Source organism: Phyllostomus discolor, chromosome 2, assembly GCF_004126475.2.
Source record: "Phyllostomus discolor isolate MPI-MPIP mPhyDis1 chromosome 2, mPhyDis1.pri.v3, whole genome shotgun sequence".
Taxonomy (NCBI): domain Eukaryota; kingdom Metazoa; phylum Chordata; class Mammalia; order Chiroptera; family Phyllostomidae; genus Phyllostomus; species Phyllostomus discolor.
In genome coordinates, this window is record NC_040904.2 from 31,338,794 (window position 1) to 31,364,343 (window position 25,550).

Here is a 25,550-nt window from a genome sequence, read left to right on the forward strand (position 1 = left end):
GAGGTTAAACATGCTCAGCTAGTGGAGTGTCCTTAAGCAATAAGATCAGGTTTTTGATAACTTAATAGCCACCTTGAAGGCGAATGGGCAAGAGCCAGCATACACCGGAGAGTGAGTGAGCAGCACGAGACCTTTGATCACAGAAAGTGAGGGGCCCAGACAGGGGTTCCCCTGTGCTACCCTGTGAAAGGGACATGAGCATGGGTCCCCTGCCTGCACTGGGCACTGTGGACCCATGCTGACACACACACACACACACACACACACACACAACCCTTTCTCCTTTCTCCAAAGGTATTGTTTAGGTGTGGAAGTGGCTCTGCTATGACCATCACACGAGAAAACTGAAGTCTGTGCGTGTAACATTCAGTGAAACCACTCGCATTGTTATTTTAGAGACTGTCATATCTAGGGAAGCTTTCCCCTTTAGTATTTGAAAACAAAGCCTCGCATCCTCCCCCAGCAGGCCGGGCCGAAGGGGTGCCCACCTGAAGGGCATGACCGCCTCCCTCGCCCTGAGCACGCCCTTCCACAAGGTTGGCGTCTTCTCTCCGGTCGCGCTCTTCCTTCCACTCCCGGTCCTGCTCCTCGGGGGACGGATCATGTTCCTCCTCGAGGTGCTCAGCCTGTCCAACCTGCTCCATCGCCTCCTCCTCCAGGGCCTTCCTGTGCTCCTCCTCCACCTGGTGCTCCTCTGGCTTTCTGGCTTCCGCTTCTTGCTGGCTCTGCTCTGCTGGAGCCTGAAATTCTGCTTCCCTCCGAGTGGGAGGGGAAGGTTTTGTTTCTTCTGTTCTTCCAGGCCCGGCTTCATGCCTCTGCCACACGTGATCATTTCGAGACACCTAGGCCAAACAGAACCCCGGAAATGACACTCTTCTATTTCATAAGCAGTGACATAATTTACTTATAAACACATCTGTGGGGTTACAACATAAGTGAAATCCTAGAGTCTGGAAATACAGAGTCCTGACTAGAAAGCCTGGCTTCAATGGAGCCATCCAACTCTTCTCACTGTGTAATCCAACCTATCAAGTAGAGACAGCATAAGCAAAGCTTCATCTGGGAGAGGATACAGCCAATGACCTAGAAGTAAAGCCTGCAAGTGACCATGTACATGTCAGCAGGCCTTGCCATCAAAAGCAATCTAGCTCTTCTTTTCCCGCAGAATAAAAAGGGGAAAAAACTTAGTGATGAAACATTTACATATTTTCCTTGAATGTAAATTTTGTCTTAATAATTGGAAAAGGATAAGCTCAAATAGAGGATGAGTCGGGTTTATTTTTTATTAGCTAATAAAAAAATAGAATGCCTTTACTAATGAACATCCACATTAGCTAAAAATAGTGCCCATTAACCAGAGACAATATAACCCCATTCAATGCATTAAAGTAGCAGGTTTTTTGTAAACTGGAGAAAGGCTTTTGTATTTTGTACTATTAATACAGAAAACTTGGAACCTTAACAACAACACAAAATGATGTGTCTAAAGAGCACCCCTTTTCTAAAATTAACTGATTAAATCCACTTTCCCTATAAGTTTCAGAAATTCTTATATGATCTTCATTACTTAGAAAAGAGGAGCAAAACAGAGATTATATAATGTCAGTAGGAGTGCTCCTAACTCCTTTCCCCGCCTCTTTGTTTATCAAAAAAGATCATTTCTTTGGTCAGACTGCTCTCCCATAACTGAAATAAATATGAAGGCCTCTCCTTAAATTCAGAGGAGTGTAATTGAGAAGATGGATGGTATAAACAAATGAATAAACCTACATGAAATGTCCTTTCTTGGACATTTGAGGAAAACTTCTGGAGATGTACATTTTACCAGCATCCTCACATACCTGGCCAGTGTGACATAATACTGTCCTGGGTTGACATGAAATATTTCTCTAAAGAGCACGAAGTGCTCTCAGCTGCCTGCCATTTATCTCCCGGATATCCCTGGGCGAAAGCTTAGAGCAGAAAACAACTATCTCCACCTGGCAGGTGGGAAAACGGAAGCTCTGAATTGCTAAAAGATGAGCCTGGTAGACTGTTAGTCAACTAGGGCAGAGAATAAAACCAGTTCCCCGGCCAGGGCTCTGGCTGTGTTTTCATACATGAGTAGTAACCTGAGACCCAGACGAAGAACAAGGGTCCACGAGGACACAGTCCTGTCTGTGAAAACATGCTCTGTGAGGGCCAAAGACATGCAGGGAGTCCACTCTCATCACTTACTCATCCCCCTAGGATGGGAGCGTGGGGGCAAGTCTGCTCGAATGTTCACTGAACGACTGTGCCAGGGAAAACGTCACCGCACTTGCTATTTTTGTTACACCCGGATTTGCAAAATCAACTTGTAAGAATTAATGATTAGGGTGACACTATTTCTGATGTCCTGTTTATCAGAGACTCTGAAGCAAGGCTTAATTTTTGAGAACAGGAACATAAAAAAGCTGGTCGTGACAGCAGCACTCACAGCCTCGTCAGTTTTATGAAGGCCTTTCATTGCCGGTTCTGGCATGTTCTATGTGGGCTTAGCACTGCATCAAATTCAAATATATCATCCACTTTAATATCTGAGTGGGCTGTGATCTGAGTATCACATCAGATACTCATGATCATTTAACTTCTTACTCTAAAAACAAACAAGCAAACAAAAAAATAAAAAACCCTTTAAAAAATCCCAGGACACCACAACCCCTTTCAAACAAACAAACCCATGTGCATAAAGACACAGCCACTGTGTCTTTCCCAGAAAGTGCTGCAGTCGTTCTCAAAGTACACTCCCCAGACCAGCTGGATCAGACATGCGAATCCTCAGGCCTCACCCCAAATTAGCTGAATCGGAAAACCCTGAGCTGGGGTCCAGCAATCTCTGTTCTGACAGCCCTGCTAGGAGCTCTGATATACGCTGCAATTTAAGAACCGTTGTTCTGCAGGAAAAGCATGTTCTGCAGGAAAAGCAGTTTACCTGATGACAGCTTGACAGGGAGAGTGACCTGACCATACATAGGTCACCAGCCTCTCACCTGCTGTGGCTCTCTGGCTGGGTTCTTCTCCCTTGCTGTGCTGTCACCTTGTGGAGAATGTGCCACCTGAGTAACACTCAGCCGCTCTGCTGGCTCTGCTTTTCGAAAGCTCGGAATCCTGTTCAGAGTATCCTTCAGCTGTTTGTATTCTGCAACTTGAGTCTGCATAGAAATTGCACAATTTGAAGAGGGAAAAAGATATCACTCATGGGTAGGCATTAGGGTTCACTGGAAGAATAAACAAAAATATTATACCTAAATACAAGTTAGAAAAAATAGGAAGACTGCTTTCATGCATTAGCTAGTTTTACTTGAACATGCTTAACCTTTTTTAAGCACATGCAAATTAGAATTTGAATTACAGGAAACAGGAAAAAATATCTAAGGCAGATGTTAGCTTCCCATGCTACATTAAACAAAGTCAGAATTTGTATAAATAACTTCCTAGTATAAATATCACTATTAAAAGACACCTATGCAATTGGTTTTATAGCATCTAAAAATCTATAAAATTTCACATAATTATAAATACAGGTGCAGGCATCTTTTACCAATATGGTCTGAGTAACATTTTTCAGGGGCGAGGAATCATAAGTTGAAGATAAGGAACTGAACACACATACACACAAAACCACACAGGCCACCCTTCTCCCAGTCGACCTGTGCTCCAATGGAATCTCTCCCTCCCCCAAAAATGGGCAGTTTTGTGCTGTGCAGTGTTTGGAAAGCAATAGCATAGACATGAAGTAAGGCTGGGCTTTTACTTCTCAGTTCTGACTGTACTTCCCTCCTAAAGTGATAAAGGCACTCATGTAGGTATTTAAAAAATGTATCTGTGTGTATATGGGGTGGGGTGTGTATGTGTGGAATATTTTTAATACAAGGAGCTAGAAAGGCAGAAAAAAGTCACACCTTAACTAAGAAAATAGACACTGTGTATACTTAGCTCATCATACACCTCAACACTGTTACCCTAAGACAAATGCTGTGTGTGCAGACACACAGTTGCAGAAACACAAAGAACACAGAAATCTCGTTCTGGACAAGCTTCCCAGACGGGCTGCCTCGCTCTGGCGTGAAGAGCAGATGGGCACCGGAAACAGAACCAGCCGGTGCTCATGTTGCCACTGCTCCCTGCACAGCACTCCCCACCCCACGGAAGAGGTGCCTTTTTGCCTTTTTCTAATGCACACAAGGTGAAGAGTCTGCTTGCAGAATCTGTCCCCCGGAGTGCTTCTTTGTAATTTGTACAAAGGTGTGCCACAGGGCTAATGGTGGCCCTTAGCTCAGAAATCTATCAAAACGTTTGTCAACCAACCTTGGAGGTCAAGGAAAAAAACAACTGATGTCCTCAGAGTGATACTTTTAATATTTTAGGATAAATAGGGAAGAATATACAAGCCTTAATACTAGCCTTTCTTCTTTCTTGTCCTTCAAATACGTAATCTTTGAAGGCACTAATGCCGTGGTCCTGAAATGTTAGTGTGTATTAGAAATCACAGAAGGATTGAGTTAAGTGTGTAGGTCCCTGGGCCCCCACTCTAGTAGTCAGGATTCAGTGGGTCTGGGACAAGCCCCTGGTAACTGTGGCGGAGGGCAGTCTGCAAAAACACCAGCTTCAGTTTGACGGTACTCCAACCTCAGGAGGCCCCAGCCTCCCAGCTGGCTTCTGGTGTTGGCTTCTGGTGTTGGGCCGGCTACTTTATCTCCCTTTGACCTCACTATCACTTGGTTGTAAACGAGCACAGTGCTGTGTAACTCAGCAGGTTGTAAATGTCAAAGTCTGTAAGTAAAGTTCTCATGATAATCCCCAATAATTAAAGACTCAAATTCTATTCTGTTCTTGCTTTCTCCTCCCTCAGCTATATTTAAACATGAAATCGTGTCATAAGATGATTTATATAAGAAATGTGGATGTCTAAACACTGTTTTCTAAGAAGAGGCAGAGAAAATGTTAATATGGGGATTAGCGGTGACAATCTAATTAAGCACTATGCCTAGTTCTGGCATAACTATTTTTTCAAAAGGCAGGACAAACCTGGAACTTTTGCCCCAAAGAGCCAAATGATATTTAAAGAAATAGAAAAATATATACAGGTTAAGTTTAAAAATTCTTTTTCTACAAAACAAACCCTGTCAGTAATACTTCCAGTGTGCTTACTACAGAATTTGACTGTGGTCATTAAATGAACTATTTTACTTACATTTATCTGGATTTTCAAATTGTTGCCTTGTCTAATATTTATGGCTATTATAGCACGCAGATTATTCAAATCGGTTTGTCACAGTTTTCAGTATAAAAAAGCAGCCTCACATTAAATAACACACTACTTAGCAAAACATACAATGAAAGTTCTGAATAACATAATCCCTCTGAGGTCAATTTTATTTAGACACGTGTAAAAAAATCACCATGCAGCTCATTTTACAGGGAGATACCCAATGAATGCCATGAAAGGGATCCCGCAAATGCAGATGCTGCAGCCTGGGAGACGGGTCAGGGCCCACCATGTTATACTTCTAATAACTTTATAAAGAGAAGAAAATAATACATGGCCTCCTGATAAACACAGATGGCTGGTTTTCCTTCGCCCTTTCCTCTTCATCCTTCCAGGAGAAGAAAAGTGGAGACCGGGTGATTAGGAAGCCACGGTGACCAGCCAGCCACCCCCACCCCGTGCTTCTGCGGGACAGCCAGGAAACACTTGGCATGTGAACACTCGGCAGGGCATCACCCTCCCCACACTCCCACCTCAGCGCTCACTCCCACCTCAGTGCTCCTTCCCTTGTCCCTTCAGGGAGTCTCTGCTGAGGGCCGGCCCTGTACCAGGCTGCTCTGGGCTTGAACAAATGGAAATTATGACTCTTGTTTTTCCTTCTCTACTGACATGAGACTTCTTTTTTTCTGTAATTTGAGCAACCACATCTAAGCCTAGTCCCAAAAGGAGCGTGTGTCAGCTGGAACGCTGGTGGCAAGGAAGGGAGGGAAGAAAAAGTCTGACAATAATTTATGTAGGTAGCTCGTGTCATGAAACCCTGGAACTCCTAAGGCAAGAGCCGACGCAGGTCAGACAGTGGCAAGAGACCCAATGATTTAAACAAGGACCAGAATGCTGCGTGTGAGGGCAGAGGCAAGGTAGAAACAGTCATATGCACTACACCACCAGAGCAAAAACAAAAAATAATCAAAGGTTTATTTAATATTCTCGTGACTGAATTTTGAAAGCATGCATGATCCTTGGGATCAGGAGAGCTCTGTGCTAAGGAACTCGCTGAAGATTGGCTTTTAAGAGACTACATGCACAAAGGAATTCAGAAATGTTAAGCAGACTTGAAAAAGAACCGGTAGAGGCTGCTACCCTGCTAACCTGTGCAGCCGCTAGTGCACTCTTGTGGTCTTCCAAAGTCACTACAAGATGTTCATGCTCGGAGAGTAAATTCTTATGCTGTTGCTACACAAAAAAGAATTTTGCATATTGAGTTTTAACATTCTGAGACAAATTCTTTTTTGGCTGACAGTGGTATGACCAACCCAAACATTGCTTACTTGCTTATTTATTTCTCTGTTTGCTGTTGCAGCATTTATCAAGTGTAAAAATCATTTACACAGACGACTCTGATTAATGCAGTATTCTAAAATCTACAGGATGTGCTACCCAGAAATCACAATCACTTACAATAAAATCAACACCAAAGGAATGAATATTTCATTATTAATAAACCTTTGTAAATAAAAAGCACCTTAAAGTGCAACCGTCTAGCAAGAGAATCATTTCAGTACTAATGAAAATGTTTGGATTTTCAGACCATCTCTTTTCAGCTTATGATGCAGAAGTGGTAAACGCACTGGGCACACTCTGCTTTACACAAAGCCCAAATTAACAGTGTGGGCTTGCAGGGCGGGTCGTTTAGGGAATGGCTTTTAAAACCGTCACACGAAGGAAACCAGGCGGACAGAGCACTGTGGAACGCAGGGTTTCATTTTACCTTGACGTCTTGAAGCTGTGTGTGTATGTCTTGGTGTGCTTTCCTCAGCTGTCTATTCTCCTCTCTCAAATTGTACGCAGTTTCTATTTTAGAAAAAGAAAAGTCACGCATAAGATCTTAGCATTTTTAGGCTTTTCATATCTAAAGCTTCGCATAGACTTGTTTTAGGACTTGTTTTGAACTTTGACAATATAATATCCCACATCCGCAGAAATGACACCCTTTGGGCATGGATTCAGTTGGACATCCCAGTGCAGTACAATACAAGCTGGTTTGGCAGTTCAAATATGTTTAAACAGCTGATACAGTGTAGGAGAAGTTAAGAAGTTTTAATTACTCAGGAGTTAAAAATGAAATGTTTCTGTTAATAAGCAAACCCTTAGGAATAAAATGTGATGGGAGGGGTGGTCCAAGGCATGACTCTTTACAAGTTAAGGACAGAGTTATCAAAAAGCACAAACCCTATTTCTCAGCGCATGAATAATTTCTACCACCCCCCCGCAAAGGCATTTCAATTATAAAGGCAAATCAAGGAATAAGAAACACCTGTTGAAAAATTCCACCTATACTTTTGTTCTCCTACCACTGAGTTCTTGACAGATCCAAATTCTCTGCCCTGGGGAAGTTCTTTCCTGGGAGCCACGGTGAGGCTAGCCATCACAGTGAAGTCCTGAACCTCCCCAGTCTTGTGCCCTTATGCCCTACTGGTCAGGGTACAGCTGCAGTAACTTAAGGATTCACCTAGACCCACGGCTCTTATCTTCTTGGTAATTTTCTCACATTCCCTGTATCTGGACATTAAATGGTATAAACTGGCAGCCATAAACTTTTTTTTTGCCCCACAACATTGTTCTATATAAGAATCTTCCACATTTGAGTAGTTGTCACCATTTATAAAGACAAGGATCTGGGTCTAATAAAACATGCAACACTGGGCCAATTCTCATGGGCAACCTCAATGGAAGTAGGGAGGTGGGAGGGTGACCATATGCCATTTATTTTCCAAGAGATGCTTTGGAGAGTGAAAGGGGGTGATGTTAATTATTATACGGGAACAGCAGGCATAAACCTAGGCTGTGCTGGGCAAACTGTCCCTACGGGGCAGCCACCCCACTGCCAACAAAACCCTAGCTAACTCTCCAGCATGCTACTCAGCACTGAAGAAAAGTGCCAGTCACCATCGTTCTGCATACTTTCTGTCCACTTTCACTCCCTTGGGGCCCCCGCCTGACTCCTGGGCATCGAATGTGTCGGGTTTGGGGGAGAGACCAACAACAAGGAGGGGAATGTGGCCAGTGACTGGCTTGTCCATCCACATGTGATAATGGATTTTTTCAAAGGTCAAAACAGGACCCCTGGCAATCAAAGAGGACTGTAAATGTGTCGCTGGCTGGACGGGGCTTCGGTGCACACACACAGGAACACACGCTAGAAATACCCAAACTTTGCGAGCTTTGAAAGTACTTAGAGATTATGAACTTAACGGCAGTGGCTCCCATGCCTTTGCTATGTTAACTGAAGTTATTCAACTTTAGGAGACCCAGGTTCTTCACTTATAATCAGGTGGACCACAACACCTGCCTTACAGGTTATGAGAATTAAACAAGATACCTGCGTGACAAGTTTCACCTGGGTCCGGCACACAGTGAACATTTGTCCAGTGTCAGCGGTCATGATGGTCACAATGGAAGGAATGATTACCTAAGCTTACATGCTATCAGCTCCTCTCCCTAGGAATTCTCAATTCCTTCCTGTGTCACACTAAACTGCCAGGTACCACTCGGACTGTCCACCTTAGTTTGCCACTGCGGACCTGAGTCTACAACAGGCTTTAACCTACGATCCTAAGCTTTATCAAGGATCGTGACCGAAAAAGACTGCTGACGCGGCAATTACTTACGAAAGTGTCATCAAGGCATTCTCACACTCTGTTGGTTAAGGTCTCTTTCAGAATCTTTTCCCAAAAATTAATTGGTAACAAAAATAATGTTTCTCGCTCTTTCCCTCTTACTCTCCCTTTGTCTCTCTACCCCCCTACCCCCAAGGTCTGCACTCCCTTCCTGAGAACAAGAGCCTCTGCAACGCACTGCAGCTCCGCTTCCGTCTCGGGTGCCGGGAGTTCAGACCAGGTGACAGGCTCACATCATCTTCATTTGTAGAACTCACATATGCGTCCTCTGTTTTCCATGGTTCTTTCTTACTTCTATATGTATTGTGAAAATTGCACGACACATGGGTTTTGTTTCAAAGAAAGGGGTGAGTATAGAGTAGACATAAGAAAACCTGCACTTTAGGGATCCTGCTAACAATAAATGAACTAATGACATCAAGTATGCCGAGCACAAGGCAGGCACCTATGAAATTTTATTTCCCATTCCCTAATGTACTTATTGTTCATTAGTACAGTTTAATATATTTACCCAGCTTAGCTCAGGTTTGCAAATGCTAAACAGTGTATCCAACGTGCCAGAAGTCTCTTCCCTCACCGCCGGAGGGCCAGCTTTCCAGGGCACGGCAAGGGCTTTCTGACGCTGGAGTTCTCCCTTATACGACCCTTGGGAGGACTTCTGGTGTCGTCTTTCTTGCTTCCTGTTTTGTATGTTTGTTTGTTTTTGTATTCCCCTATTCAATCTCAGCTGCCACAATCAGACAGTCAGAAAGCGCGAGGATCCTTTTCTGTTGCATCTGCACTGGAACCTCAGCAGCAGACAGTGACTGCCCCAGGTCTGTCATAGATGCACCACAGTTTCATTCTCCCCGCCACCTCTCACCACCTGCTGCTGCATCCCCAACAAGCCAAAGCTCCTGCATGTCCACATCTCATGGGTATCCTCTGCTGGCACCCAACTCTATCAAGACCACCTTCACCTTCTGTAAATTGCCTCGGTGGCTACTTAACTCCTCCCACGCGCCTTTTTGTTGTGCCGTATTATTCTGAAATACTTACAGACAAAATGTTGCATGAAAAACACAGAGAAGTCCGAGGTACCCATCACTCAGCTTCTGTGAGGACATCTTATATAAGTGCAGTGCGCTACACCCAAACCAGGAAATTGTCACCGTTACAATTAACTAGACTACAGACCTTACTTAGATTTAAACACTGTTTTTGGAGGAACCACGTATCTTTTTAAACCATTTGTCACACTTTAAACTCATTGTAACAGTGGAAAATTGTGACAGCTGGGGGGGTGGGGATTGTAACTCATCCCACTACTCTTTTGACGTGGTTTCTATAAGTGCTGTCTCTGACTGATATGCAGCTTGTAGATAAACAGCATGTTTGTATAAGAATCCTAGGAACTAACTTCAAAACATACAAACTCCAACCTTGAGGCATCCCAGCTCGGGGACATCTGCTGACCTTCCACCGTGGAGTCAGGGATGGCATGAAGCCAGGATGGCTGAACCAGGATGGTACACGCTGAGCCATCACTTGCCTTGTTGGAATGGACTGTGCTCATCTGCACATAGAGAACTTTGCAACCCCCTCCCTTGATCTCTGTTTTCTCTTCCCTGCTCCCTCCTTGTAAGAAAACCTTGGCCTCCACTGAGACGGGGAGATGGGCTTTGTGATGTGAGTCCTCCATCTTCCAAGAGATGGGCTTTGAGACAGGAGTCCCCCATCTTCCAGACGGCCGGCATTTCCAAGTAAACCACTTTCCTTACATCAGCACCTGCCTCTGGAGTATTGGCTTTCAGTGGCAGGCGGCCAGGCCTGTGTTTGGTTACATTATTTAAATCGTTTATTTAAATTTACTATTATTTAATATTAACTCAATAACTAAATAGGTAATTGTAGAATGTGCTATTTCTCTTTCCAAAACTCACATGTACTTGGAGGAATAATACATTTTGTTCCATATTACTATGAAAATACCTGATGCTGAATTGACAGTGATTTATATTGAAGGTTCACCACATACCAGTAGCTGTTGTAGGTGCTTTACACAAATTAGGTAATCCTCATACTAACCCTATGAGGCTGACACTGTTTATGAATATCCAGTTTTACAGATGAGGGCAAGGAAGCTAGTGGTGATTACACAACCTGCCCATGGGCATATACAAGGGGGGCCCAAAACAGAAGTCATTTATAAAACACTGTGTATTTATTCTTACTGTTTAAACGTCAGTCACCTTTCAAGTGCTCTCCATTTGACGCAATGCACCTATGGGGACATTTTTCCACTGCTCAAAACGGTTTTTAAACTCGTCAATATTGATGCATTTTACTGCTTCTGCCATTTTTTGTTTCACCTCTACCATGTCAGCAAAACATTTCCCTTTGAGGACTGTCTTTATCCGGGGGAACAAAAAAAGTCACTCAGGGTGAGACTGGGTGAATAGGGACAGGAGGGGATGGGGGTCATGCCATTTTTGGTCAAAAACTGCTGAACACTCAGTGGGGTGTGGACAGGTAAGCTCGTAAATCATAAATCATCCATCACCAAAGGGGCAAACATGTTGAAAAGGTCTTCAAAAAAAGCTCAGTGAAGTGGAACACAACCTCTCACAGCAATGCCAGCTGGTACACGGATGGACGTGGGTTCCTAGAACACTCATCTTGCAGCGGGAAAGCCTGTACTACAAGGGGCCCACCCTCCAGAAGATAATTCTGGGATTTTTGGAGTCCCCACTCATAGTGAGTAACTGAAGAGGCTGATTTTCCAGGGCCATTAGACTCTAGGAGCCTGAGGTATTGCAAGCTACTATCAGCCATCAACCAGAACTCTTTCCTCCCCTTGAAAAGTTTCAGAAAGGCTTCACCATCACAATTTTTGATCATCACAATGCCTGGGGAGCACTGATGGATGACAGTTTGTGGGCTGAGGTCAGAGATGCCAAATGTGTCACCATACACACACACACACGCACACACACAGAACTGTCTTGCTCAACAACATGGCCAGTTAGCCTCACTGGAAAACACTAAATATTCTCCACTTCCCCAAGCAAACCAAAGAGATAAGGATAAATGTGAAATGTTACAAAGAAATTACATGGCTAAAAAAGGACCAGTTAATACAGATAAATCAACCACCAGGCAAAAACAAAAGTCTATTGTTCTACTGAAACATTAATACGAGCACTTATTTCCATATAAACTGGCTGATTAGATTTCCAAATACCTTTCAGCTTGGAAAGTTCCTGCTCTTTCTCTTGCTGCAGCTGCAGGTATTTCTGCTTGTGGTCATTAAACGTCCTACTGAAGTCTTCTCCTTGTTTGCGGTGTTCCTCTTCCAAGTCGCTGTGCTGCTTCTTTAGCTCCTCGTGCTGGCTCTGCAAAAACGAGACCTTGAGCAATAACGTACATTCTCTAAATCACCGGTATATCAGAGTCTATTTCTTGGTAGCATAGCCTTTCTCTTGCAAGAAAGTAAGGACGAATAAGGAGTTAAGTTTCATTTTCCTCTGGTTGGTTTTTAATTTGTGCAGCTCACCTCCGTTTCCTTCACATTTCAAATGAAGAGTTTGGGATCATGGCCAAAAATAATTTTCTTCTTAATTTTTAACATGGATGGAAACAACAAGAAGCTAGAAGTTAGCGTGAGAGAGGGAAAAAAACAGGGGCCTGGGGAAGTTCCCGAGCGCTCAAATGACTGTGCACACAAGGTAAAGCTCACGGAGAAATCAGCCCTCTCGGGGTAAGCTGGACTCTTCTCTCACGCTTTTGTTTCCTTGAACTCATTTCTGATTTCCCTCCTTCGACTTTCAGCCTTCCTGGTGACCCAGTTTAAAGAAGGAAAGCAAAGACGCTTCCCTTGGGGGGAAGTAATACATTGACAGCTTATTGAATTATCCTCATTTATCTTACTTCTGATTGTAACACTACGCTGTAATGACAACCTAGATAAATTTGACAGTCTCCAAATTCTTCCTGTGAAAGGACAGTCTGCGTCAGTTCATGAGTTGTTTCCTTGATAACAGAAAAGATTCTGGTTTTGATGACAAGTGCTTGCCCTAATGACAGAGGAGAAAGGATAGCACGAAACAAACGGCCAGGGTGCCAGGTGGAGGTCGGGGTCTGGCCTGCCTGCAGTGCAGGATGGCGCTGCACACACCCTCACCTCCGCCCGCTCAACAGAAGCAATGGATCTCTTTCCCGGTCTGTCTACCTGACACATGAAAATGAATTTTATCCCAGATCTCAGGGAAAGGATCTTTAATTATAAATTGTTCCCCTATTATGGCTAAAAGGACACTTTTTAAATATTAGTAGCACAAAGGGGGCATATTAATAGTTTACCACCTTCATTATGTATAAGGTAAAATATCTAAGGAAAACTACTGTGAGAAATTAAACAAAAAGTCTTAAAGAATAAAAAGAACAGAAAAAAACAGCTGACCAGAAAGTATGAGTTACAAGAAATTGTGTAATAAGCTAAATATGTTCTTTGTAATGAGGTAATAAATATGAAGGGGCATTATAATGCTGTAGCATTTTAGCCAAATGACTTTACTATACAACATGATAACAGAAATCAACTTTCTGTAACTGCCCTTAATCGCTTAGGTTACTTAGTTAATCCTTTCACTCATTCATGAGGAACATCATTACATTACTCACTTTCAACATCTGATGTTGCACATTCAATGCACTGTATCTACTGTTGGAATCTTGCTGTAAATTGAAAAGAAAATAGTTAACAAAAGGTTTTTAAAATCTGGCTCTTTTGCTAAGCATAGCTTAAAATTCTTAATAGAAGAATTTCATTTATTTCACTTGCATAAGCTACAATGAATTCTACACTTGAACCAGGATGTCTGAGGCCATCTCTTTATATAATAGCAGAAATGAAGTTTTAGCATTCCATGCTAAAGTGTGCTAGATTTTAGTAATGAAAAAGAGGGCATGAAACCATAAAATAGCAGCTTGGCAGGGCCCTCGGAGATGTTACCTCCACTTGCACTTTCAGAAGAACTGAGGCTGCAGGTGTAGGAGCTTGTCCTGAGGCCCAGCACAGCATATGGATGCTAATACATTGTAGTGGGCACTCCAAGGAAAAGCAGGGCTAAACCACCAAGCGCCAGACCTCACAAGCTTAGCGTGGCTTAATAGAAGGGAGAGAAAGGGTGCTTTCCTTCCCTGAGCTTCAGTGGGTAAGAAATTCCACATACACTACTTTACCCCAGTGAGATTGCACCTCACAGAGCGAGAACTAGGATAAGGAACAGACCAAGGGCAAACGCTTGCTTCAGCAGCAGAGTCAGGACTGAAGCTTAAGCCTGAGCTCCATGTTGCAGGAGCAGATCACTGGGTCCTGGAGCAGCGTCTGCACAAGAGGACCTCACACATTCCCAGTTCTGGGCAGCCGTGACCAGTCAGTATTCAAGACACCTGAAGGTTTCTCTCCCTCTGCTGTGCTGTTTCATCTTACACACCTTACCCCTTGCTCATCCCGTGGCCAGCACAAGTCCATGCTCCATCATTTATTTCATATTTTTACAGCTTCTAAAATGAACTGCATTTTCGCTTTCTCACTTTATTGCTTTATTTTAATTTGCAAGGAAATCACATTATAAAATGGACTAGAGAATGCACACAGTTTTTTTTTTGGGGGGGGGGGTCAGGGCTTTTAAAAGCAAATGAGAGTGGAAAGCTAATAGCATCCCAGCTACCCAAGGAACTGAATCGTCTCAGTTGTAAGACCCTCAAATACCAATGTTTTATTCAGCTAAAGCTTACATTTTTTAGAGTTAAAAAAGACCAATTGTTCTCCAGTTAATTTGGACTTAAAACTTTTTAATGGTAATATCACGTATTCATTCATTCGCCAGATGTTTTTGGATGAGCTCGGGATGGAGGAGGGAGGAGGGAGGAGAGAAGAGGACCTTGGCTCATGGGAGCCCATGGCACTGTGTTAGACGCTACACAGTAACGTGTGTTTGAGTGGCAGGGACATTGTGCAAAGGCAGACCAAACATTGTATTCTACAGAAAAGAGGCTATAGAGGCTATAAAGAAATGAACACACAAATGAATGAAAACAAATTGCTTGTTATTGTTGAGGATTACCTATTTCCAACTTATTGCTATCATAAATCAGCACAGGTAGGTTTTAAAAGAACACTTTTTAAAGTCTTCCTTTAAAAAATTTTTGATAGCCAAAAAAGGAATGTATTTCAGCCCTACAATCCTAATGATTGACAGAATAAACTATTTTGCAGCAATTCCTTCTCCTCTAAATTTCATGAAAAAACAAAACAAAACAAAACTTACCCTTCCTTTATTTAGTGTTTCTTGTGCTTCTAATTTATAAACAAGAAAATCTGGAAAATTCAAAATGAAAGAAGTAGAGTGTCAGTTAATTCCTTGTGAAATTTTTAAATATCTGAAAGAATAAAGGCAAGCTTTACTCAGACTTACAAAAAGTAGTTCTAGGTTTAAAACAATCTACTTAGTATAGCTTCTTCCTGCTTTAGAAAATGGTGGGGGGAGGAAACGATCATATAATTCTCTTTAACTTAAAAGCTATAAGTCTTACACTAAAAACATCCTCATGATAACCAACCAGTTAAAAGTGCATTTAGAGTGTGCACTCTGCAATTAACTGGCCTTGAAATTAAAGGAGGAAAACAATCATGCAGCACAGCTAAAGACAGAGCTGATTTACTGCAACCCACTAGATGGCGCACTCAAGTCATCCAGGGCCGGAAAAGAGAATTCACGCCACTGAAACCACTGTTAATGCTCTTAAAGCCTATTATCCACTAGATGGCCCCATAAAATCATGCTGCATTTGAAGACAAGGAAAATCCAAATCCTATCAAAGCATTTTAATGATGTTAAACTGCTATTCTTCCCACAGGCTTAATCCAAGGGTCAGTGAAGCATCCTCACCCATTCTGCCCTCCCCTGCTCTCCCTCCGTCAGCCCACCAGGTAAATCAGACAGAACACGTAACTTAAATCTCAAGATTTGTCACAGAACATGAATAAAAATATAAATGCAGATAACTTTAAATCACAAGTTGTATAACGCCTAGGCTTTATACCAAAATTCTGATCAAAATCATGGCACTGCCTAATACCTGTGATAAATGTTAATTTCTCAAACTGAACCAGTTGGCTGTCCAATAAAAGCCCTCACAAGATAAAAGCAGCTGTATTACTTAAAAGATATCATACAATGTGAACAATTTATTATGTTATAAATGTGCATGCATATGCATAAGTATATATAAAATTTGTTATATTCTGGACAATGCACATTGTTACTTTCTGGATATTTGTAAACAAAAGTTCTAGGTATTAGTAACATATGTGTATAATACACAAATGAAAAGCTGTTTCTTTCTAAAATAATATATAACCAATGTAAGAACTACCTCAAGGTGGCACACAGGGAATGAAAGATTCTATATCCAGTCTTGAGTAGGAATTATTTTACTGCCCAATGAACAGCAAATTGCTTGGCATCTGACTTTGAGTTGATTTCATCAATTCCTTAGCAAAAAACAGTAACAAACCAAATATATGATGCCTCAAAGAAGATAAAAACAAAACACAAATTTCATCATTTATTTACCTTCCTTTGCTTTCTTATGTTCAAGTCTTTCTTTTTGCAAGGATTTTTCTAATCTTGATCTGTGTTCATACACAACTGAAAAAAAAGAAGAGTTAAAATTTGTATTCAAATAATTAAAAATTCTACAGTAAAATTAACATCAATGTTTAAAACAGAAGGAAAACATTTGGAGTCATCTCATAATTAAAACAAAAATGTATGTGTTTATAACTTCCACATTCTGGATAAAAAAAATCGATGTTATAACTGACAGAACTCTGGGCCGACTCCTATGCAGTTTGCCCCTTGACTGATGGACACTCTGGAAGAAGCTGCCACCTTCTTTGCCAGCAACTGTTCCTTCTCTTGCTTCTTAAACGAGCATCTCTGTGAGGTTCCATGTCTCGCCCTGGGCAATGTGTCCATTCTCACGGCTTCAACCACCACCTGCCAGCATGCGCCCGCACATCTCTATTTCTAACTCCTGCCTCTCTCGGGGACTTGAAGAGTGTTTCCTAAAAGCCTACAGGGTGTTTCCACCCAGACTGCCAAGTCAACGCCATCTGAACCTACATGAAGGCTGCCGTGTGTCGGTGACAAAACCTGAGCAGCACACCACAGAACGGAAAAGAAGGCATGTGTCCCCACATCAGGGAAAACGTCGGTGAGAAACTACAGCGATGAAGGAAAGCCATGGATGAGCTCTGGATGGGAGCAGGGTGAGGGAGGACTTTTCAGAAGAGGGGACCTCCTGGCTGCTTCAATAGCAAAGAGCAGTTTGGAGACAGGGGCACTGCGGAGGGAGGCCTTCAGGGACATGTCACAGGGACAATGGCCCAGAGGCCTGAAACCAGACCAAAGGTGTTTGCGCGCCAAGAGCTCAGTTGCAAGTCCACTGTTGAGCAATCACATTTGTTCAAACATATGTGCATGTGTGGTATTCAAGTCCCTCGGCCAACTTCTAAAAGCCTATTAACACCAAGCATTTCCTCAGATCGGTGCTAACACCACCATCTTGTATGACATTTGGGGCTAAGCAGGGCAAAAGGAGATTACTGCTATTTTATAACCACACTAAACCCAAGCCCTGAAGTGCAGGCTCACAGTCTTGGGGAATTTCAGTCAGGTTGGGGAAACTTACAGGGAAACGGATACATACAATGCTATCATAATATGACAGAGGCAAGAACAGGATGCTGTAGGAACACCTGAGGTCCCAGCTGGAAGGAAAAACACCCTCAACTCCAACCCACTGGCCAAAGCTCCCACAGTCTGGGTAGAAGATCACAAGAGCATGAACATGCCAGTTAAAAGGGAATCTTGGTGCATTAATTGGACATATTGCAGACAATTTCAACAAGCATGTGCATTATTTTCAAAGAAAGAAATAGGCAAAGTAGTCAAGACCTTGCTCCTCTTTGCTCCAAAGAGGTAGCTGGGGCTCCTGAGAATGTCAGGTCCATTAGGGGTTAACAATTCCAGCCTAGAAGCACCCATAGTTTAAAAACAAAGCAAAACAAACCTGCAGTATAGTCAAGAACATGTGTATGCGGGGACCCCACCACTCATCCGCAGCCACCTCAGACTCTACATAATAAACATTATTGTGGCAGAGCAGGATCGAGGAGGGCAGCTGCGTTCACAACTTCCGACACCATGAACCTCTTCCATACTGGATAAGGGACAGCAGTGATCACTGTGCACTCATTGTTGCAAACTCAGTGCTGCACGGGACTCGGTGATCAGGTAATAATTCTCTTTGGCTCAGGGGACGGAAAACTTATCTGCAGTAAGAGTGGGCCGCCCAGTAGATTACACCAAACAGACGGGGAGTGTGGGGGATGGGGTGAGGGACCGTGGGTGTGGGGCAGTGGGAGGCAGCAATCCATTCGTCATTCTCTCCCCTGCGGTGCAGCCAGGAAGACACTGTGCCAACAGCTGGTCCACAGTGTCCATTTATCATATGGAATCACACAACAGTCTAAGACAGTTTTACACTCAATGGGAATTTACACATTCAACATATTAATAGTCGTGTGTCTTGGGAGCCACGAGACCCTTGGATACAGTTATAAACTTTCATAAATCACCTTAAGAGATGCTATATGATGCCCACAAAGAGGTGAACATGTTTGTGGATTACAGTCTACCTACAAAGGTCTTGGGACATCTGAGGCATATTCATAAATAATCAAATGGCGTCATAACAGAGCTAAGGCAGAAGAATGTGTTTGGCAAATGTAGTGGAAAAAAGGATGTGATAAACAGGAATAGAAGATATATGTAGAAACAATGAGGTAATTGCACTGTTAATGTTTTCTTACTGAGAACTGGTCAAGCCATTAGCACAGCGTCAGCTTCTAGTCCTGATGTAACGTAACTTAATGCAAAAGGGGTGTGCGAGTCGGAGACGACCACCGAGGGCGGGGGTGAAAGAGCAGCAGCAGAGGGGGTGGCAAGTGGAAGTGTGTTCTCATCGGGCTCAGGGGGAAGAAAACAAACAAACAAACAAACACTGAAGAGGAGCCCTGAACTGAGAGCTGAGGAAACCACCTTAAGTAAAGGACAGTGAGGGAAAACTAATCCTCAGAGCTGGACATCTGGAAAGAGGCGAGAGGGAGAGAGGCAGGAGGTAACGCAATAGCTGAGAGCACACAGACTCGGGTGTCCAAGTTCAGATCCCAGACCCATCCTTCGAAGGGCAGGCTGCTGAGCGTCTTTGTCCTTCGGCTTCTGCGTGTGCTGTGTGGTGATAAGAATAGCGGCTATCTCTTCCGGTGGATGTCAGGGTTAAATGAGTTAATATAGGTCAAGTGCTTTGAACACTGCCTGGCACGGAGTAAATGCCAGAAAATACGAAAATATTTTTCATTTGTCAGCTGTGATGACTTAAAGTTGCCGGAGAGAAAGTCAGGTGACACCTCTCAACCCTGAAGTTAAAATCTAATAATAACAAAGTTAAAATATATATTTTTTCAAAAAGGCATGAGATCTTGATTTCCGTTTGCTTTAATTTTTTAAAAGTCACTTAAAAAGACAAAGCAAATAATCATTCCAATAGCTTCATAAGCCCCATAAGCTAATTTTTAAATAAAAATTAAACAGTAAAACAGACCAGATAGAAACTTTGTGTCCTTGCAGCTCTTCTAGAAAATTCCCCCATCAATTAAACTCACACACACACCACCCTTAATTCTTTTAAAATGCATTCTCCAGGCTTTTGAGCTAGTGATTTATCTAGATAGCTTTACTGTTTCGCTTAGAAGGAGGATTGCCAATCAATCCTTGTCACCGATCTCTATTTTCCTACTTACACTGTGAGTCAAGGGCATCAGTCAAGATGAACTAATACTGCTGGAAACTTTGCAACGGAAGTGGTGTACAATGATATCCTCATGGCACCAAACAAGTTTAAGGGAAAAAAAGTACAAAACTGCAACAGTTCAATCTTGGCTTTCGGGATCTTCAATGCAGAGTAACGCTGTAACGGGTATAGGATTTGAATCACAAGAACTCATGAGAAAAAGGAAAATCCATAATCCTTATTATCTGCTTACTGAAAAGGAGTTTAATATTTCCCATTCAGTCGAGAATGGAAATAGGTTTTATCCCATCTTAAAGCCCTCAAGAGCTTAAAAACACATCAACTTCTTCCTACAGCCATTTTCCATTTTAACTTTGACTTCCATCTGAAAGTCACGGGAGAAATTAGCTGTATACATCCACTTATGGGCAAAATACATATCCAAAATATATTTCGGGGCAAACTATTCCAGTTCAGAATTAGAAAGCAGCACTAAAATTAGACAGAAAACACTGCTGAGTGTTTTACTGCCTTCAGCCAAGAGAGGGCGATCTTTCCTTGGCAGAAGCACCAACAGCCCGTGAAATTTTGCTTTCAGTACTGAAAATAACACAAGGTTTTACCTTTATTCTTTTAAAATAAATAAATAAAAACAACTGTGAAGCTTGATATGAAAGTCACACAATTCAACTTGTAAAAGTATTAAGATTTGCAAGTAACATTGTTATTTGACATATAAAAATTAAACAAGTCTGTGCTTTTGGTAATGGTGGGTGAAGATTTTTAAGTAGGATAGTAACGCTATGACAAAAAAGAAAAATAAACTGAAATCAATATAGCACTTTTGAGGTCTTGTTCAGTAGGCCTAAAAGCATAGATCTTTTTTTTTAAAGATTTTATTTATTTATTTTTAGAGAGGGAAGGAAGGGAGAGAAAGAGAGAGGGAGAGAGAGAAGTCAATGTGTGGTTCCTGGGGGTTATGGCCTGCAACCCAGGCAGGTACCCTGGCTGGGAATAGAACCTGTGACACTTTGGTTCACAGCCCACACTCAATCCACTGAGCTACGCCAGCCAGGGCAGCATAGATCTTTATTGTAGTCTTTGAAAACAGTTGTGGTTCTAAGCCCCAGAAGTGGTGTGAAGGCCAGCCACTCACCCACCCCTGCTCTGCGGGATGAGTTGCGCATTAACAGGAAGACCACATCATGGATGGAGCTTCCCAACTATCCTTCCTTCCTTCTTTCACACTAACTTCATAAGAAGTCTGAGAAAGAACACAGATCTCCTTAGAAAACAACCCACATCCAATGACTAAAAGAAAAAAGAAGAGAGACGACGAATGCCACTTTGAGGACCTCACTGGACCGTCCCTCAGCCCCTGTGAGTAGGCAAGGGCTTCCCCGAGGCTGTCTTCACTGTCTCCCCAGCCAGACTCTTCTGACAGTTTCCTCGAATTCTGCAACCATCCTCCTAACTTCACACTTAAAGCGCATCCATCTTCATAACCTCTCACTCACAACTCCTATAAACTGCTAAGTCCAGCTTTTACTTCCCATTCAATCCCAGCTCTTCATCTTCCAGTAAATTCCACCTTTCCAGTCTACATGACAATTTACAGCTGAATTTAATGATAATTTAAGCTTTTTTAAGGTTAGCTCCCTTTACTAAATTATATATCCACGTTTTGCCTGGGGGCAAAACCTTCCAGTGGCTTCTCATTAGCGAGTGAGACCCAAAGACCTGACCTGGCTCCACCTGACTGTCCATCCTGCTCCATCCGCAGCAGCCTCCTTGTTACTCTGAGAAGCAGCCAGGCACGCTTTCACCTCAGCTCCTCAGACTGCCTCCTCCTGGTGCTTCCTCCTCCAGGTGCCTGTGTGCCTGGCTTCCTCGCCGTCTTCAGGTCTCTACCCTCTCACCCAGGCCCTTCCTGGACAACCTGTCTTAAATGGCACCCTGCCTCACCACTTCCAGTCTCCAGTGGCTCTATTGGTTGGAACATGGTCCCCTAACCAAAAGGTTGTGGGTTTGATTTCTGATCTGGGCACACACCTAGGTTTCTGATCTGCAACACACCTAGGTTGCAGGTTCAATCCCTGGTTTGGGCACGTATGATCCCCCGGCCAGGTGCATGTGGCAACCTATAGATGTTTCTGTCTGGCATCAATGTTTCTCTCTCCCTTCCTCTCTCTCTGAAGAAAATGAAAAAATGTCCTCGGGTGAGGATTTAAAGAAAAAAAAAAGAACTTCTGGTTTGTTTTATTTTACCATTGTGTCCCCATGAAAATGACGATAAGCATTCAATAGGTAACAAATGAATGAATAAACAAATGGATGAACTCCATGTGCATTTGAAGGATGGGATTGGCTGTCTTCTTTTCCTTTCTCTTCCATATCCCAAGCCCTCACTACCACCTCAGTCCCGACCTCCAGCTCCTACTGTCTAGTGGTATTCAATACTTTTGTTAAATGAATGAGAGCATTTAGAAAATATTTCATTCTTTTCCTCACTTGCCTGCCATCCTTTATGACCCAGCACTTTTAAACTGAACTTCCACATTTGTTGGCTCATTAGTATCACACATCCCAGAGACTGAACAGATGATAGAATAGAGATTGAACATGAATGTGTCTGTTGACGTACAGGCTCATAAGATTAGCAGTAGTTAAATCACAGCCCTGAAATATAGCTTTCAGGATGCTAAGAGACTGAAGAACAGTCTGATTAGGTATTTTCCTACCACATGGCAATTGAAGTATTTTTTACTGCACAATAAAATGTTATTTTTAACATACAATTCATGGAGTCATTTAAATGGAAATTTTAACCATGACTTGAATTGGTGCTTAACTGCCTTTTCTGTTTTGGATAAACCTACACTGAGGCTTGCCTTCGTGACACCATCTAATCGAGATTTGGCTCTTTTGAGCAAGCATTATATTAGCCGACTTAAGCTATACTTCTTCATACGAGTCTTCTTTTTGGCATGCTTTCAAAGTGATGAGCCACTAATAATCATTATTATGAGATGAATCTATTCACTCCCCATGAAAGGATTCTTCTCTTAGCTGCTCAGAGCAATTATATTACAGCTCAGCAGGATTCCAGGCACCACGGAGACACTCAAGTGTGGTCTTTACTCTTATGAAAAGCTTATAATCAATAACTTCCAGTTGTGAGAAGGGGCTAGCACAGGTAAAACAGTCAGAAGACAGTTAGAGATCACCACAGGCTAGGCGAGCTGAGGTGACACAAAGACTAGCGAGTCAGCTGATTTTTAGATGTAATCTCTTTGCAAGCTGAGAGGAAAACGACCCCCGTGTCCCATAGAAGTGCTGCACTCCACAAAGCAAAACTTACATGTAAAAGTATATATGTATACATATTAGAAACTTCAGGAATCACACTGATAGAAGCAAAAGTTATTCTAAAATCAGATATATATAAACAGACCCTGGACAGCACTGGCCTCCTTATCCAGCAGTCGGACCTCACCTGGACAGCATCTCAGTATTTCAGGAAATAATGCACCAGAGAGAAACAGAGAAAGAGGATTGGATTTCTGGTCACCCAAAATTAATAAAACAATGTAAAAGAATGCCCTTGAGATGCGCTAAAACATGTGAAAGAACATGGGTTTTATAACGGGACTATTAATTTATTCATATACTTTTCATAATGTATGTGCTTGAAACAAACATAAAAGATATCTAATTTTCCTAAGTTATCTAGGAACGCCAGCAAAGAGGAAGCAACTTAAAATCTGGTACGTGAGTTATCAACCCTCAGAGGTTTCTACATTGAATAAACCTGAACCCTGAGAATACCCGAGACCTGGGCAGAAGGAGCCGGGCAGCAACAGGCTTCTCCTCCAAAGCAGCACAGTGGTCCCACCTTCATCCCAACTCCCCAAGTCACATTTTCACCTCAAAGCATGAAGACAGGCAACAGATCTTGGATAAGGTTTCATACAAACATGGCTTTTAAAGAGATACTATGTAAGATCTCTATGTATTACATCTGAGCAGTTTGTTCAACAGCTAAAACAACATTCATTGAGCATCTACCATGTGCCAGGCATTGTTCTGATGCATGACAATACGTCGTGAGCACAAAGTAGCAAAATATATACTTCTGGGAGCTCATATTCTGACAGACAGATATACATGATAAAAAACTTAATAGTATATTAGAAATTAGTGAGTGTCTCGGTGTGGGGAGCAAGCTATAAGAAATTGCAGGTGTGGGAAGGATGGGTCAGAATTCATTTTTAAACAGTGTGGTCAAGGTGGAATGCACTGGGAGGGCATTTGATCCAAGATTTGAAAAAAAAGTGAAAGACTTAGTGCTTCAGACATCTGGGGGAATTGGTCTGGCTAGAAGGAATAGGCAAGGCAAAGACCCTGGGGTGCAACCAGACCTGGAGTGCTCTAAGACAAGCAAGAGGCCAGGGATGCTGAGGCAGAGCGAACCTGGAAGATCGAAGGGGGATGGTGGAGAAGGGGTCAGATAGCGATGGGCCTCCCAGGGCCTAGTGAAGACTGGCTGGCTTTTATTCTGAGACAATGGGGAGCCACTGGAGTGTTCCAAGGAGCATGAGAGGTTGGCTTGGAGTTTAAAATAATGCTCACTCTGACAGCACTGGTGCAGGATGCAAGCAGGGAAACTAGTTAGTAGCAGGCTCCTGCAGAAGTCCAGGCCTGAAGTAATGACAGATCAAGGCCGTGTGCAAGCTGTGGCTCATTCTACATTTGCACTGAAGGTAACACCAGTGCATTTTTCAGCTAAGATGGGGAAGGCCTCCGGTGGGGAGGTTTGTGAGGAAGGTCAGGAATAGACATTTGCTGATGGCAGGGTGAAGACAGACTCGCAGAGGTGACATCTGTGTGGATGTTAAAAGATGGCAGCGGAGGAAGGACAGAGAAAAATCCAGATAGCAGAGAGAGAACAGGTAAGAGCCCCGAGGCAGAACAAAAACCACCTGCTGTTTGTGGCATTCCTGAAGAGTGATCTGGAGTGTCTCTTCGCATCGGATTCCTGACTCAACTCAACCAGAATTTCCAGGGAAGGTTTGACTTGATAATCTGAATATTTAGCAAGTGTGACCCACTCGCTGCCCATGAATTTTTATAGGAGAGTTCTGGAAACACTAGGATTAGCTAGGTTGATAGGAAAGTGGGTAATCAGGGTTGGAAGAGAATGAATAAGACCAGACTGCAATGGACTTGATGTACATGGTTATAAAAAATAACTTGATATGTAGAGTAGAAGATAGAGCTGAGAATCTGAGAGTAGAAGTTGAATTAGTCAGGTCAGTGAAATAACATAAGATAGAGCAACATGGAAGTTAAATGTCCATATTGCCCAGATATAATATCAGTTTTGTTAATAAGACAAATTTTTCCAATTGGAATATACTAAATTTTAGGGAAGTGAAAAGACCAAGAAGTGACAAAGAATATGAGTAGGTACCTAAAGACATCCTAATGGAAATTATATATATGAAAAAGTGGTCAAGAAAATTAGTCATCAGGGAAATAAAATTAAAATCATAATGTGATACCAATTCTTCCATCAGTATGGCTAAAATTAAAAAAAAAAAGTACCAGCAGTAGACAAAGATGTGGGGAAAGAACTCTCCTCTTTGCCGATGGATTTGTAAATTGGTACAACCACTTTGGAAAAGCTGTTTGACAGCATCTACCAGGGCAGAGGAAGGCATGCTGTGTGGCCTAGG

At 42.6% G+C, this 25,550-nt stretch overlaps 1 protein-coding gene and 1 non-coding gene across 4 annotated transcripts in view; both read right to left on the bottom strand.

The window, feature by feature from the left end:
* Window positions 1-25,550, bottom strand: part of GOLIM4 (golgi integral membrane protein 4) — a 68,573-nt gene that overhangs the window by 15,870 nt on the left and 27,153 nt on the right. For 2 of the 3 annotated variants that reach the window (XM_028504638.2, XM_036017641.1), the window contains exons 2-9: window positions 16,530-16,604; window positions 15,222-15,271; window positions 13,570-13,623; window positions 12,131-12,281; window positions 6,999-7,081; window positions 6,380-6,463; window positions 3,012-3,173; window positions 489-842 (exon numbers count right to left, since the gene is read on the bottom strand). In XM_028504638.2, the coding sequence (XP_028360439.1) occupies window positions 489-842; window positions 3,012-3,173; window positions 6,380-6,463; window positions 6,999-7,081; window positions 12,131-12,281; window positions 13,570-13,623; window positions 15,222-15,271; window positions 16,530-16,604 (1,013 nt within the window). The remainder of the gene's footprint in view (window positions 1-488; window positions 843-3,011; window positions 3,174-6,379; window positions 6,464-6,998; window positions 7,082-12,130; window positions 12,282-13,569; window positions 13,624-15,221; window positions 15,272-16,529; window positions 16,605-25,550) is intronic. The other variant, XM_028504639.2, reaches the window with a different exon arrangement.
* Window positions 9,609-9,739, bottom strand: LOC114491227. The gene has a single exon (XR_003684032.1). It is a non-coding gene; the product is annotated as a small nucleolar RNA SNORA31 (small nucleolar RNA).